This window comes from Oncorhynchus mykiss, chromosome 3 (assembly GCF_057628025.1).
Source record: "Oncorhynchus mykiss isolate SJ-2025 chromosome 3, ASM5762802v1, whole genome shotgun sequence".
NCBI classification, from domain to species: Eukaryota; Metazoa; Chordata; class Actinopteri; order Salmoniformes; family Salmonidae; genus Oncorhynchus; species Oncorhynchus mykiss.
The window spans coordinates 62,404,790-62,418,507 of NC_143024.1; the positions used below are offsets into that span (position 1 = coordinate 62,404,790).

The window sequence follows — 13,718 nt, forward strand, 5'->3', positions numbered from 1 at the left end:
GGAAATCAAGTAGAAGTGCAGAGAAATAAGGGAATTTTATTTAAAAGAAAAGCATTAGGGAACATTTCTGTATACAGCAGAACAGTGACTTTCTGTTAAATAAAAATAAAAAACCCAATGCTTCCCAAATATAAAAATGATTCCATTAACATTTGAATGAACACTAAAATGGTCAAAGCTTCATATAAACTACCACAGTAGGCCTCGTCTCTGGATCCACACCTCATTGCTTTGGCAAGAAGGACAAACATCTTTACAGTGTATTGAACCCAACACAGCAAGACACCTTGCAAAATACAAATATTGCACTCCTTTTTTATATACAACAATTAACAGCTTGGAATATACTTATATGCAATGGCTGTAAAAAAAAAAATAATAATAAAAAAATCCCATTCTAAGACATTTCAGTGATTAAGGTTGAACACTAATGTTTTCATAGGAGGCTCTTTTTCCATTAAGTTGCAGCTTTGTAAAAACATAACGAGTCTTCATGTACAGAGAGATGAATGCCAATGTATGCAGCAAATATAGTTCGCCAAGACATCAATATGAGATTTACCAAAGTGGAATAATGTACACACAATATCACTTGAAGAGTTCAGAGCAGAAGACAAATGATCAAAACAAAAAGATGAAAATGAGACGACAGGAGGCTGATGGGGAGCTAGTGACATGCACATTTGTGTTGCTTTAAGGATCCCTACAGGAACGTCTCCACAGGAAACACTACCAGTGATGTCATATACAGTATATATCATGGAAACCCAGCCCTACACAGACAGGAACCCCAGTCAGACTCACACGCAGGGTGGAGGATACACCAGTCCCCCCCTCATTCTGTATGTCTGCTCCACAGATAGACAACCCCACCCCCCTCTGTTCATGTGGAACTCCTTCAGTTCAGTCGTCCTCATGGATCAATGTCCCTGGTCCCATCCTCCACAGAGTGGCTGTACTGTATACGATAGTGAAAACAGAAAACGACATGGTCCTTTGTCCTGGCCCACAGGACAAGCCAAATGAGGGGTGAGTGAAGGTTAAAAGAACATTAGTAGGAGAGCAGTGAAGCAGGAATGGGGGCTCATGGCAGCACTGGCACACTGGTTGGCGCGTGCATGCGGAGCGTTGAGGTCAGGAGTGAGCCAATCCCAGTGGATCTCACACCACAGAGGAGGAGTTGGGCATGCCCGCGATGGTGGCACCGCTGGGGGTACCGCTGATGGCATTGAAGATGTGCAGCGAGTCTGGAAGAACGCTCTTCATGCCATCCTCCACTGGACTGATCTGGAAGGCAGGAAAAGGGAGCGAGGGAGAGAGAGTTCAAGGTGATGCTAAATGATAAATGGTCTATTTCAGACAATTTCATTAGAATTAATCACACATAATGAAGTCCGTGCCAAAGATGTTTTACCATCCAATCTGCTCATGTCAGCACAAAGGAAAAACAGAGGGAAAAGGGGGATATCAAAGATCAAATATTAGACTATGAAATTCCAATGCCTTATAATAATGGTTACTTTCATAACAATCCTCAAACTAAACTGTTTCACCAGCATCGCAATCAGAACAAATACAACAGATTCTTCCAAAATGTACAAATCATCAAAAACGACTGATGCACAAACAATATTGAGTCCCAATGTTTGTTATGCTAGCAGGTAGATCCTCCTTACTGGCTCGTGCATGATGGCGGACAGCTCTCTGGCCAGGTCTCTGTAGTTGGCCTTCATCTCGTCATGGTACTCCTGCTGGTCCTCTTTGATCAGCCGCTCGTTGATGCCCAGGCCATGGCCACACGCCTCCACAAACTGCCTGCTCCACAAAAGGCCAGTGTCATACAAAATACATAGTGTATGTAATTCATGGTCTTGTGTAATTACTTAGTGGATAGATATGTTGTGCGGCATGGGAATGTGTATTCTGTAAGAACTCACCTAAAGACTTCTTTAAGTTGTTTGACCTTGTTGTCAGGATACTTCTTGGTGCTGGCATCATCCAGGAAAGCTCTGGCATATGCGAGGGGACCAGCATTTACCTAAAAGGTGAGAAGAAGAACATTTATTTCAGATTGGAAAGTTGAGGGATGTCTTTGCCATATAGAAGAGGTGACTAGGTAAAAAATGAGGAAGTTGTGTTTCTGTGCTCTGTGAGGACAGGGGATGTGGTTAGTGAGGACAGGAATTGTGGTTTATGAGGGCATAGGCCTGCACCTGGACACTGATGCTGCCCTGTAGTTTGAGCTGCAGGCGGATCATGTCCACATCACTGGTGGAAACCAGCTGTCTCAGCTCGGCCACCTTCTTGCTCATCTCGTCTATAGCCACCTCTATAGGGTTCAGGTCTGTGTGATGCTGGTACATCACCGCAATACGCTTCTTCACATAGGGGAAACAGTGTGTTGCTATGAGAGAGAGAGAGAAAATGGATGTGAACATGGTTGCTCAACCTATTAGGTGCGTAAAACATCCTCACCTACACATACGTTTATTAGGGGTTCAGACAGATATGTGTCCTAAGCGGTTTGATGGCGTGAGACTTGCCCATTCACTCACTAAAGACCTTTGAGGCAAGGCAGCCTTATCAGATAATGAAGATACAAGATGAAGTTTGTACATTGGAGTGTTTTACACTGCACAACAATAAAAACACAACCAATTAAGATGAAGAAATATTATTAACAAAGAGCTGACATACTCAGAAACTAATCAGATATTTCCATTACTGCACAGGACCCTTCCTACAGCAATATTATGCCAGGTAGAGACACAGGTACATGCCGGATGCTAGCAAAGGTTTCTATGGGTATAAGGTGCTTGTCAAAGTAAATACTAAAGATACTACGACATATTTAACATCAATAATCCTCTGTGACTGGAACTGTGTTGACCGATGTGTTTTATTACCGTTGTTTGCTCCACAGCGTGATCCCATGGACTACACATATCTGTAGATTACCTGGATAACCTCCCCTTTCCCAGCTACACGCAGGGAGTGTTCTAAGCAGTTATGCACGGATCATGTTTGAGCGATAAGGAATGCGTCTGATATTTGCGTCGCATTATTTTCCGTGAGAGTCCTCTATAGGTTTGTCTCACTGTGTAAGCAATATGAAAATCTTTTACAAATCTGCACATCCACGAACATACATTTGGAATAAGATGTCGACCTCAGTGTCCCTTCATTGGCGTTAACGGTCTAGATGAAGTGGAACACCTACTGGTCAGGATGGTCCTGCGTTTGCACTGCTCCTCCACCCCACCCTGCTTCTTCCCCGACACGGTGAAGGGCATCTCGAAGACAAAGCGCCGGATGTTGTGGCTCTTCTCAAAGTCGGTCTTCCTGTCCACCAGCTCCTTCTCTTCCAGGAACGGGGTGACATGGGTCACCTGGATGTAGGCATACTTCGAGTCGAGATCTTTAGGGTTGATCTGGACAGGACACATAACACAAAAGACCAATCAGAACACATAACATAAATTACCAATAAGAGGAATGACCAATCACAACTTGAGGGTCAAATACCAAGAGTAAAGATTTGACACTTACCCTACCAGAGTCCTGAATGATCTTAACATTCTCTGGGCCAAACTTGTCAGAGTAGAGCTTGAGTAGCCTCTGAGATATCTCTGACAGTGGGGTGAATTTGGGTTCTTTGTAGATGTACTCTTTACCATCTTCATCCTCAAAGAATCCCTAGGAGGAAGCCAAAAACACACACTATGGTTACAGTACTAGAGAAAAGGAAACCAACGAAAACCCAAATGTCAAGGTGTTCATGTGACAACGACGTCAAAAGCAGTATGAAGACTTAAAAACAAGAGTATAACAGACAAATGAGCAAGGCACTACACCGTGTTGACTAATTGTCTGTGGAAATGGGATGAGTGACAGCAACAATTTCATATCCCGACCCTAAGAGCAAGAAATATTCCCAAAATACATATCCCTGGATCTGTGTCACAGTCAGAGCACAGAAACAAACAACAAAACTAATCTAGGATCAGTGCCACTGGACAAATAAAAGGACCGACGCAGGGGTTTGGATTTCACTCCAAAGGGTGCACAGTATTTATACCCAAAAAAACAATAATACAAAAATCCCTCAGCACTGTAGCTGAATGGGGAAGTAGCTATCACCTGGATGAATGGACACAGAGACGAAAAATGGTATCTTCCCATTGAACCTTGAATAATGTGCTTGTTGTCAGGGCAACACTAAGCCAGAGGAGTAGTAGAGGGTCGAGATGGATAAGCTAGGCGGCGGTTAATACCACTGACTGCACTAACAGGGGCACATCACAAGCCTTAAGCTCTAATGCAGAGTGCCAACCACGTAATTCGCTTTCTCATTCATTTACCTCAGCCTCAGAGTCAGTAAACTGGTACTGCTACGGAGTGGTAGGTAGAGCAACAGCAAAACAAACAAAAAAAAATCATAGTTATTCCAACACTACCCAGACTACAACTATAGCATGTAAGTGTTCACACTATAACACCACATCCAGTAAGTAACACCAAGGAACATGGTTCTATGAAGGTTATCCACGCCAACAAAGCAAACTGTCAAAAGCCACAACTGCAAAACACAAGAGTTAACACAGTGAAAGATGAGGAAGAACCAGGTGTAAGAAGACTTAGAAAATAACATTGGAAAATGGAAGCTGAGAAGACAGTCTATTACTCCATTAAAATCGGCAACATGCAATGCTGTTGCAACAACCAAACACACAAAAAAAAGTTGGCGGAAGGTTAGTGAGTTAATGTAACTCCTAAGAGCTAAGAGAAGCACACTTTGGCTGAGAAAAAATGGCATGGATTACAGCAACAGCACACCACACACAGATTTTGGCTGTTCATGAGCTACTGCAGAACTTACCGCTGCCTTTAAAGAGGATAAGAAGCAGGGGGGGAAAAGTATTAGAATAGATAATAAAAAAGGCCACGTGACGTGGTCATGCTTTTATCAATCAAAACGCTTCCAGCAGTTCCCATGCTCAAATCAAGATTCTTTTTTTGGGGGGGGATAAAGGGCACTTATTCATTTATTTCGCCATTTGCGCCTTGAATTTGAATTCATCTTAAGCAATACATTGAAAATATAATTAGTTCAAAATCTAAATACCTGCATACTGTATTTGAAAGAGTGAAACAATTTGTGAGATCTCCATTGCATTGTTCTGTGATACAACAGCCTACAGTCAGATTTCAATCGCTAGCTCACCTGACCAAAGAAAGCCACTCTGAAATATGTGCCCAGCAGCCTCTTGCCCGTGTGCATGACCTCTGTCACTTTGCTGTAGGCACGATGGAGCGTGTCGTACAGGTGAGCCAGTTTCTGTGGAATTGAGAAACACACCGATAAGAACCAGCATATTTGAATCAATGTCTGGGCCTTTATCCTTCACTGTTGAGCCCCGTGACCTTGAGAGTGGAAGCAACAGAGGGTGCAGGTCTGCTGCTGTACCTCAAAGTCCCTACGCTTCTCATAGATGGGGATGATGAGCTTGTAGACGTCTGAGATGAGCTCATAGCGCTCAGCCTTCCACAGGCCATCAGCACACTCCTCCAACAGCTCCATCAGTACATCCTGTTTTGGAGAAAGGATGAGAGAAAACAACACTTTTCGTATGGTGTCCACACAAAAGGTGATCTGACTATAGACAACACGAGGGCTTCATTTCTAAGCTTTATGAACATTTAGAAAGCTCTATGAAGGTTAGTGCAAAGAGAAAGTACTAGAGGCCGATTGTCCTTGATGCAACAACATAAACGGTTGTATAACTCCAATGACACCCTGTATAATGAGGATGTGGTGAACAGGATACGAAAATGGGATTTAAATGCACATTTGTTCCGCATCAACTCTAAATGGCTATTGGACGGCTATCATATGCCACACTGATAAGCTACACTGTGCCTTATTAGAGAACAGAGAGGATTTATTTGTAATACATTCAAGCGTATCATTAGATGTGGAATTGGTTGCATGTTGTTCCGTAAGTACTTTTGTATTGCATGTTGTTTGATAGTGAGGAGCAGAGCTGATTCACAGATAACATCTCTACAAGATAGCTGCCTAGTTATCTCCAGGAAAGTGCAAACTCCAAAATGTAGCAGAAAGTGTGCTGGAAATGATCCAAGGATATAAACTGATCATAAAAAAAAAAAAGATAAGAATTGTGAATGCCCCGCCCAAAAAAAGGACATTCAAAACGAGCACCAGAACTCATGTCTTGACCTGGCAGCAGAGAGCAGCGGGCTGCTAGTCTCTCACCTCGTTGAAGTGGACATCCTGCATGCCCACATCCTCCATCATGGACACCTCTTCATCAATGTTGGGAGTGACCACCCGGAAGGCTGAGCAACCCTGCTTGAACATGCCTACGGACGTTAAGGAGATGGGACCATCATCAATAAACCAAATAGACAGACATTTTCTTCTTTCTGAGGTGTTTTATACAGGTTATAAACTAAGGGCGAAATATAGCTTCATTCAGAACATTATCTGGTGTACTAACAGGCAAAAGGTCAAACTTTGTTGTCAGGGAAACAGATAATTGCTCTCTTATACAGTGTGCTATGAGTGGACCTGCTTTCACAGAGCTGATTATCCCTCTGGTGTTAAGAAGCTGTGTGTGAAACAACACAGACCAACAGATTACAGTGATACATGACAAAATATGTGGCTGTATGTATCAAGCATCTCAGAGCAAAAGTGCTGATTTATGATCAGTTTTGCCTTTTAGATCACATTGAATACGGACAGGGAGGACCTGATCCGAGATCAGCACTCTAACTCTGAGGCGCTTGATACATACTAGGTCTGGGAATTGTCAGGGACCTCACGATACAATTTTATCACGATACTTAGGTGGAGATACGATATGTATTGCGATTCTCACGATTCTACAGTTGAAGTCGGAAGTTTACATACATTTAGATTGGAGTCATTAAAACTTGTTTTTCAACCACTCCACAAATTTCTTGTAAAAACAAACTATAGTTTTGGCAAGTTGGTTAGGACATATACTTTCTGCATGAAGGAACACATTTCTCCAACAATTGTTTACAGATTATTTAACTTATAATACACTGTATCACAATTCCAGTGGGTCAGAAGCTTACATACACTAAGTTGACTGTGCCTTTAAACAGCTTGGAAAATCCCAGAAAATTATGTCATGGCTTTAGAAGCTTCTGATAGGCTAATTGACATGATTTGAGTCAATTGGAGGTGTACCTGTGGATGTATTTCAAGGCCTACCTTCAAATTCAGTACCTCTTTGCTTGACATCATGGGAAAAAAATCAAAATAAATCAGCCAAGACCTCAGAAAAAAATGTAGACCTCCACAAGTCTGGTTCATCCTTGGGAGCAATTTCCAAATGCCTGAAGGTACCACGTTCATCTGTACAAACAATAGTACGCAAGTATAAACACCTTGGGACCACGCAGCCATCATACGGCTCAGGAAGGAGACGTCTCTTAGAGATGAACGTACTTTGGTGCGAAAAGTGCAAATCAATCCCAGAACAACAGCAAAGGACCTTGAGAAGATGCTGGAGGAAACAGTTACAAAGTATCTATATTCACAGTAAAACAAATCTTATATCGACATAACCTGAAATGCCGCTCAGCAAGGAAGAAGCCACTGCTCCAAAACCGCTATAAAAAAGCCAGACTACGATTTGCAACTGCACATGGGGAAAAAGATTGTACTTTTTGGAGTAATGTCTTCTGGTCTGATGAAACAAAAATGGAACTGTTTGGCCATAATGACCATCGTTATGTTTGGAGGAAAAGGGGGAGGCTTGCAAGCCGAAGAACACCATCCCAACCGTGAATCACTGCAGTAAGGACTGGTGCACTTCATAAAATAGATAGCATTATGAGAGAGGAAAATTGTGGATATATTGAAGCAACATTCCAAGACATCCATCAGGAAGTTAAAGCTTGGTCACAAATGGGTATTCCAAATGGACAATGACCCCAAGCCTACTTCCAAAGTTGTGGCAAAATGGCTTAAGGACAACAAAGTCAAAGTATTGGAGTGGCCATCACAAAGCCCTGACCTCAATCCCATAGAAAATGTGTGGGCAGAACTGAAAAAGTGTGTACGAGCAAGGAGGCCTACAAACCTGACTCATTGACTCCAGGTCTGTCAGGAGGAATGGGCCAAAATTCCCCCAACTTATTGTGGAAGGCTACCCGAAACATTTGACCCAAGTTAAACAATTTAAAGGTAATGCTACCAAATACTAATTGAGTGCATGTAAACTTCTGACCCACTGGGAATGTGATGAAAGAAATAAAAGCTGAAATAAATCCCTCTACTATTATTCTGACATTTCACATTCTTAAAATAAAGTGGTGATCCTAACTGACCTAAGACAGGGAATTTTTACTAGGATTAAATGTCAGGAATTTTGAAAAACGTATTTTAAATGTATTCGGCTAAGGTGTCTGTAAACTTCCGACTTCAACTGTATATGTATTGCGATTCGACAGCGCCATTTTATTGCGATTTGATGTTCCAAACATATTCTTCACCATATGTCTGCTGCAGTGGGACAGAGAGAGACATGAGAAAACGAGTTTTGATCAGTCAGAAATAAAAGTGCTGAAAACAAACCGTCTCCCTATTTAAAAAGAAGACGGAGAAAAGGCTATGAAGGAGTTTTGGTGCAGGTACAGCCAACTAACGCAGAAATAATATTGCGATATTGTCAAAACAACACCCTATATCGTAAAAAATAAGATCCCTGTGTGTCACTGTATCGGTTTTCTCCCCCATCACTAATACATACGGCCCCTGATCGTATCGGAACGTAGAAAGAACGACAAATTACATAGTGCTATGTACACTAATCACAGTATAGTATTGGACTACTGACCAATAACAAACTAATAACTATCCAATAATTTCATAAAAATCACAATGCGCTGACCATTCATGAACCCCTTGTGAAGTTCTCCTGCCATGAAAAAAGAGACAACGGCAGCATCGAATGACAATCATCAGCAACATCTCTACTGCTGACGGAAAACACACCTTTTCTCCGGAGATACTCGGCCACCAGTGCCGCCACGTGCACATAACACATGGCTGCCTGTGAACAACAGAGAACATCCCAGATAGATCAGTATGTTTTACCAGCCACCCACATGACTTGAATTCAACATATAACATCATCATACTGTGTATAGAGAGATTCTACCATAATCAATTCCTTAAATAACTATACATATCAAAATAACACCCATCCCGCTGGCATTGACTTATACTCATATTTGTAGGCCCAAATTCTGACCCGTAGCCTGGTACAGACCTCGGACAGGTCTCCATTCTTCACATGGATGCGGGCCATGCTGTCCAGCCAAGTCTTGCGGAGTTCGGGCGTGCTTGCGTAGGACTTGGCAAGGCTATACTGCAGGTCCACCAGCATCTCCGGGTCTCTCTCATGTTCCTTCATCTGAGCTGTGGCCATCAGGACCGTCCGGATCCGCTTGGTCAGGTCCTTCACATCTGACGGGAAAGCGGTGTTCTACACAGGATAATAAAGCAGATTATTCAAGTGGTCCAACCTTGGCTGTAATACATTTCATATAATATGTTCATTAAAGACCAAGCAATACTGATGACATGCAGTTGGAATGAGAATAGTGTCCCCATCGGGATCTGACCTTGATGGTCTTGTCACTGTTGGCACAGTTGTTGATGATAGACAGGGACTGTTGGAAGCGGGTTCCTCCGATACCGATGACGTCAGCGATCAGCTGACTGACGGCGATCACCACCTGGGCGTGAGGGCAGGAAATGCACACATCAATACGAAACTACTACCATAACCATCAACCAAGCCACTCTTTAGGAAAGCTCCATAGAGCGTGCTGCTACATAGAGATCTTCTGAGGAGACAGATGTATCAGCATGTAGAAGGGAAACCCTCTCTCTCTCACTTGTAGGTGAGTGCGGACGAAGGACTTGCGCCCGGTGTAGTCAAAGTTACTCTTCATGAGGAAGTAGAGGAGGTGGGCGGCGTCGCTGCGGATGGAGCTCAGCTTCGAGTTACAGCACTTCAGGATCTCATAGCAGAACGAAGCACACATGTCCGCACGACCCTCGAAGAAGGTGCAGGGGAACTGGAAACAAGACACACACAGTGATGATTAGATACTCGGCACATTTAAGACAGGGAGAGAAAAACACTTCACTACTGCGAAGTGTTGAGGACCACTGGCCTCCTTACTTTGTAGATGAAGGTGCGCAGCGAGGTGAAGACCTGCTTGAGGGCCGTCTCTGATTGGTTGATCTGCAGGAAGCAGAGGTGCACCTGGAACACCTTCTTCATGAGCGGGTTGTGGCCATGGTCCGAACAGAGTTGGGTCTGAGGACATAAAAGTACAGACAGTTATCTTCAAAAGCCCGGGGACTGGCAGTAATAGACAACATCAAGTAAGAAGTGGGAAAAAGGTGACATATCCAATCAAATGGAAAACAAGACATAACAAATGCATGTACTGTACACAAGCAGGATTGTGTTCTTGTCAGTGATTGGTAAGCCAAAACTGAAGAGGGAGTTTCAACTTTTAGATAACATAATCACATGAGTAAGGCATTGAGATTACTTTTACATGTTGAGGACCGCTTATTATCACCAACAGAAACCACAGCTAGGAGTGTACCTTGAATCCCATGATGAAGATGCTGAGAGTGTCCAGCACTGTGAGGCAGACCTCCGTGGCGATGTTAGCTTCCAGGACCGATTGGTTCACCACGTCAGCATCAGAGTGGCTATAGGCTGCAGGGTACACACACACACACACACTGCTGGAGCACTTTCAAATCACCCCTAAATTCTTATGTGCTCTGACGGAGTCTCAAATTGCACCCTATTCCCCATTTAGTGCACTACTTTTAAACAGGACCCATAGGGCTCTGGTATAGGGACTAGGGTGCAATTTGCGCTGCAGACTGAGTCAGGGCTGCCCTCGTGAGTAATCATTACAATACAATCAGAGATTAGTCATCATTAGTATCAAGGTAAAAAAAAACTTGCTTCAGAGAAGGAAATAATATTCCGTGGAGTTGAAAACAAAATGCATTTTACTTGTGATTTTTCAGAGGTTTGAATACAAAGAAATTAGTTAAGGGAACAGAAATGAACAGGAAAAAGGGATCACAGGGTTTAAAATGCCTCATTCTCAGCTAAAATGGCATGCTCTTAATTTAACCAGACGAACAGAGCTAATAGTCTGAAAGCTGCCTGTCGTTGACCTGATACATTCTTACCATGGTCTACAGATATTCCAAGAACACTTGAAATCTTTCTTACACTGAAAACACAAAGAAATCCACTTCATTAAAAGGGAATCATGTAACAGACACCCTATACTATAGAGTTGAATCTCTTTTGCTTTCCTGTAGAGTCAGTATAACGTTACACGGTGACCTTGGCCCAATGAAAACCATCCCTTCAACCCAAGGGTTCATGTACTCTCTAGAATAAAACCCCTAACTTTTATTCACTCAAAACCACAACATCCATGGACGGCTCTAGAACGGCTGACTTTGGACTTGGGTTTGGCACACATGATTCTAATGAAGAGGATGATGATGATGATGATGATGAGATGACTGACTACAGAGGGGGGAGCAGAGGGGCCTTTGGTTTAGAGGTGGGTGTTTGGGGGCACTTACTGTGGTTAAAAGTGTATGAGTTATCCAGGCTGCTGAGTTGCTGTAAGCGGGCATGCATCATTCCCGCCCTGTTACGGGACACAGGCAGAGTCTGAGACTTCCGCTCATGTGCTGCTACGAGTCCCACCCCTTCCTGGTTCCTGATGAGGAAACAGGACACTGTTAGACGAGTGGCTCACTACCAGCAGGACCAGGGTTAGTCAAGCAGGTTAGACTGGATATTACACATACCTAACTATTCTATTGATTTCAAAAATGGTAGGATATAATGTATAGCCTGGTAACCAGATCAGTTTAAGACTCCTTTGTGGTCGTCTTAATCATGAACTGTCTCCCAGGCTAGAAATAGGGTTAAAGAGAAAATCAAGCGCACCTCTAGGACATGAACAAATGTCTGCTTTAGGTATATTTGGAGCATCTTGGAGCGAATTTAACACACTGCTACTCTTCCCATTTGTGATCATCTATACAGTCCTGATTCAGTGTTGAGTAGTAAAATCATAGCTGTGAGGCGATTCAGAGAAGGGTGTTTCTCATGCGATGGGTCAGACAATGCCAGATCAGCATGACAGCAGTTAGTAGCAGCAGAAGCCAGCGCATGCACATGACAGTGACAGACACTATATACGGTGACGCTTATGTCAGGATAGAGTAATGAGGTGCTATTACATGCCCAATCAGTTGTGTGCTGTTATAAGATGGCCAATCAGAAAAGAGAGAAGACAACATGCTTTTAGTATAGGAGAGTTAATTCCACCTCTAGTCTTACCCAAGCAGGAGGGGGCAGGAGCCATGTTTTTTTATAAAACTATATTAAACTTGCCAGCATTTAAAATGAATAGAAAAACAGTGGTGGGTTAGAGAGAGTGGAGAGTGAGACCCATAGCCATCAGTGTGTCCGGCAGAGAGCTCCCACAGAGAATGTGTGTGCCAGAGTCCAAAGGCAAATTATGAGCGTACTGTATAGTGTGTGTCTATATGGTGTAGTGTTTCAGGGGCTTTACTGTACACACAATGTTAATCAAGCTCAACCAACCACACATTAGTACTGTTTTGGGCCTATTGGTAGAAATATCAGTCACTGGTTTGTGTTCTGGTCTCAAGTGTTACTACAAAACGACATTCATTCCTATACCTTAAAATAGCACAATATCATGTCCTTAAAATGGTTGGACAATATTCACACAACATTAACATAACATTTGAATCAACACAATTATATAAACAATAACATATAAAATATATGAAAGTGTAATAAATTATGAATGTAGTCTCATATACAGGTTTTACATACAAGCGCCATACAACTAATTGAACCATTCTGGCAACATTACCTTGCGATGGATCTTTTTCCTATGTATCGGAATTGATGGAGACACACCCTGGAAACAAAAACGTTGGGAGACTCATCGTTACTCAATGTGGACAGAGGACGCTTAAACATCCCCCGATATGCACGGTAAATGGTATGGAGTAGCATCAGGACAACAACAACACGGCCAAGCCGAGTTCACTTCTTACTCTACTAGCGTGAAGAAGTCCATGAGCTCTGCAGACGAGGCCTTGTTCCAGTATGTAAACAGAGCATCTGAACGAAGGATAGAAGGGAGTTAGAGAGTCACCTGCGCTGCGTCCCAGATGGCACTGGGTCAAAAGCAGTGCACTAAATAGATGATAGGGGGTCATGTGGGATGAAGTCTTGGGGAAACTACTGGCTGTAGAAAACACGGGTCACTAAGCATATCCACATCCAACCCCCCCCCCTCATATAATCATGTACTTGCACTAGAGAGAGGTGTGGTCTTACCCTCAGACATGCTCTTGAGGACATGCAGGAAGCACATGAGCAGGCTCTTGATCTCAGCCTGGTCCAGTTTGTCACAGCGCAGTAGGCTGCTGCCCAGGGCTGAGGCTGGCTGGTTCTGAGGGACAGACGCGCTGGTCAGAGATCGGCTGGAATACACCACAACACTCTACTTATGCCCTGCTCTATTCACTGCATAACGCTATTGGG

At 43.1% G+C, this 13,718-nt stretch overlaps 1 protein-coding gene across 4 annotated transcripts in view; it reads right to left on the reverse strand.

The window, feature by feature from the left end:
- Nucleotides 1-16: 16 nt before the first annotated feature.
- Nucleotides 17-13,718, reverse strand: part of LOC110520150 (dedicator of cytokinesis protein 9) — a 122,912-nt gene continuing 109,210 nt past the window's right edge. For all 4 annotated transcript variants that reach the window (XM_036974532.2, XM_036974525.2, XM_036974524.2 and 1 more), the window contains exons 35-53: nucleotides 13,512-13,626; nucleotides 13,226-13,292; nucleotides 13,039-13,086; nucleotides 11,705-11,844; nucleotides 10,690-10,805; nucleotides 10,254-10,391; nucleotides 9,964-10,146; nucleotides 9,688-9,801; nucleotides 9,333-9,548; nucleotides 9,056-9,113; nucleotides 6,278-6,384; nucleotides 5,468-5,590; nucleotides 5,225-5,338; nucleotides 3,550-3,696; nucleotides 3,221-3,431; nucleotides 2,214-2,404; nucleotides 1,938-2,038; nucleotides 1,677-1,815; nucleotides 17-1,287 (exon numbers count right to left, since the gene is read on the reverse strand). In XM_036974532.2, the coding sequence (XP_036830427.2) occupies nucleotides 1,162-1,287; nucleotides 1,677-1,815; nucleotides 1,938-2,038; nucleotides 2,214-2,404; nucleotides 3,221-3,431; nucleotides 3,550-3,696; nucleotides 5,225-5,338; nucleotides 5,468-5,590; nucleotides 6,278-6,384; nucleotides 9,056-9,113; nucleotides 9,333-9,548; nucleotides 9,688-9,801; nucleotides 9,964-10,146; nucleotides 10,254-10,391; nucleotides 10,690-10,805; nucleotides 11,705-11,844; nucleotides 13,039-13,086; nucleotides 13,226-13,292; nucleotides 13,512-13,626 (2,454 nt within the window). In that variant the 3' untranslated portion in view covers nucleotides 17-1,161. The remainder of the gene's footprint in view (nucleotides 1,288-1,676; nucleotides 1,816-1,937; nucleotides 2,039-2,213; nucleotides 2,405-3,220; nucleotides 3,432-3,549; nucleotides 3,697-5,224; nucleotides 5,339-5,467; nucleotides 5,591-6,277; nucleotides 6,385-9,055; nucleotides 9,114-9,332; nucleotides 9,549-9,687; nucleotides 9,802-9,963; nucleotides 10,147-10,253; nucleotides 10,392-10,689; nucleotides 10,806-11,704; nucleotides 11,845-13,038; nucleotides 13,087-13,225; nucleotides 13,293-13,511; nucleotides 13,627-13,718) is intronic.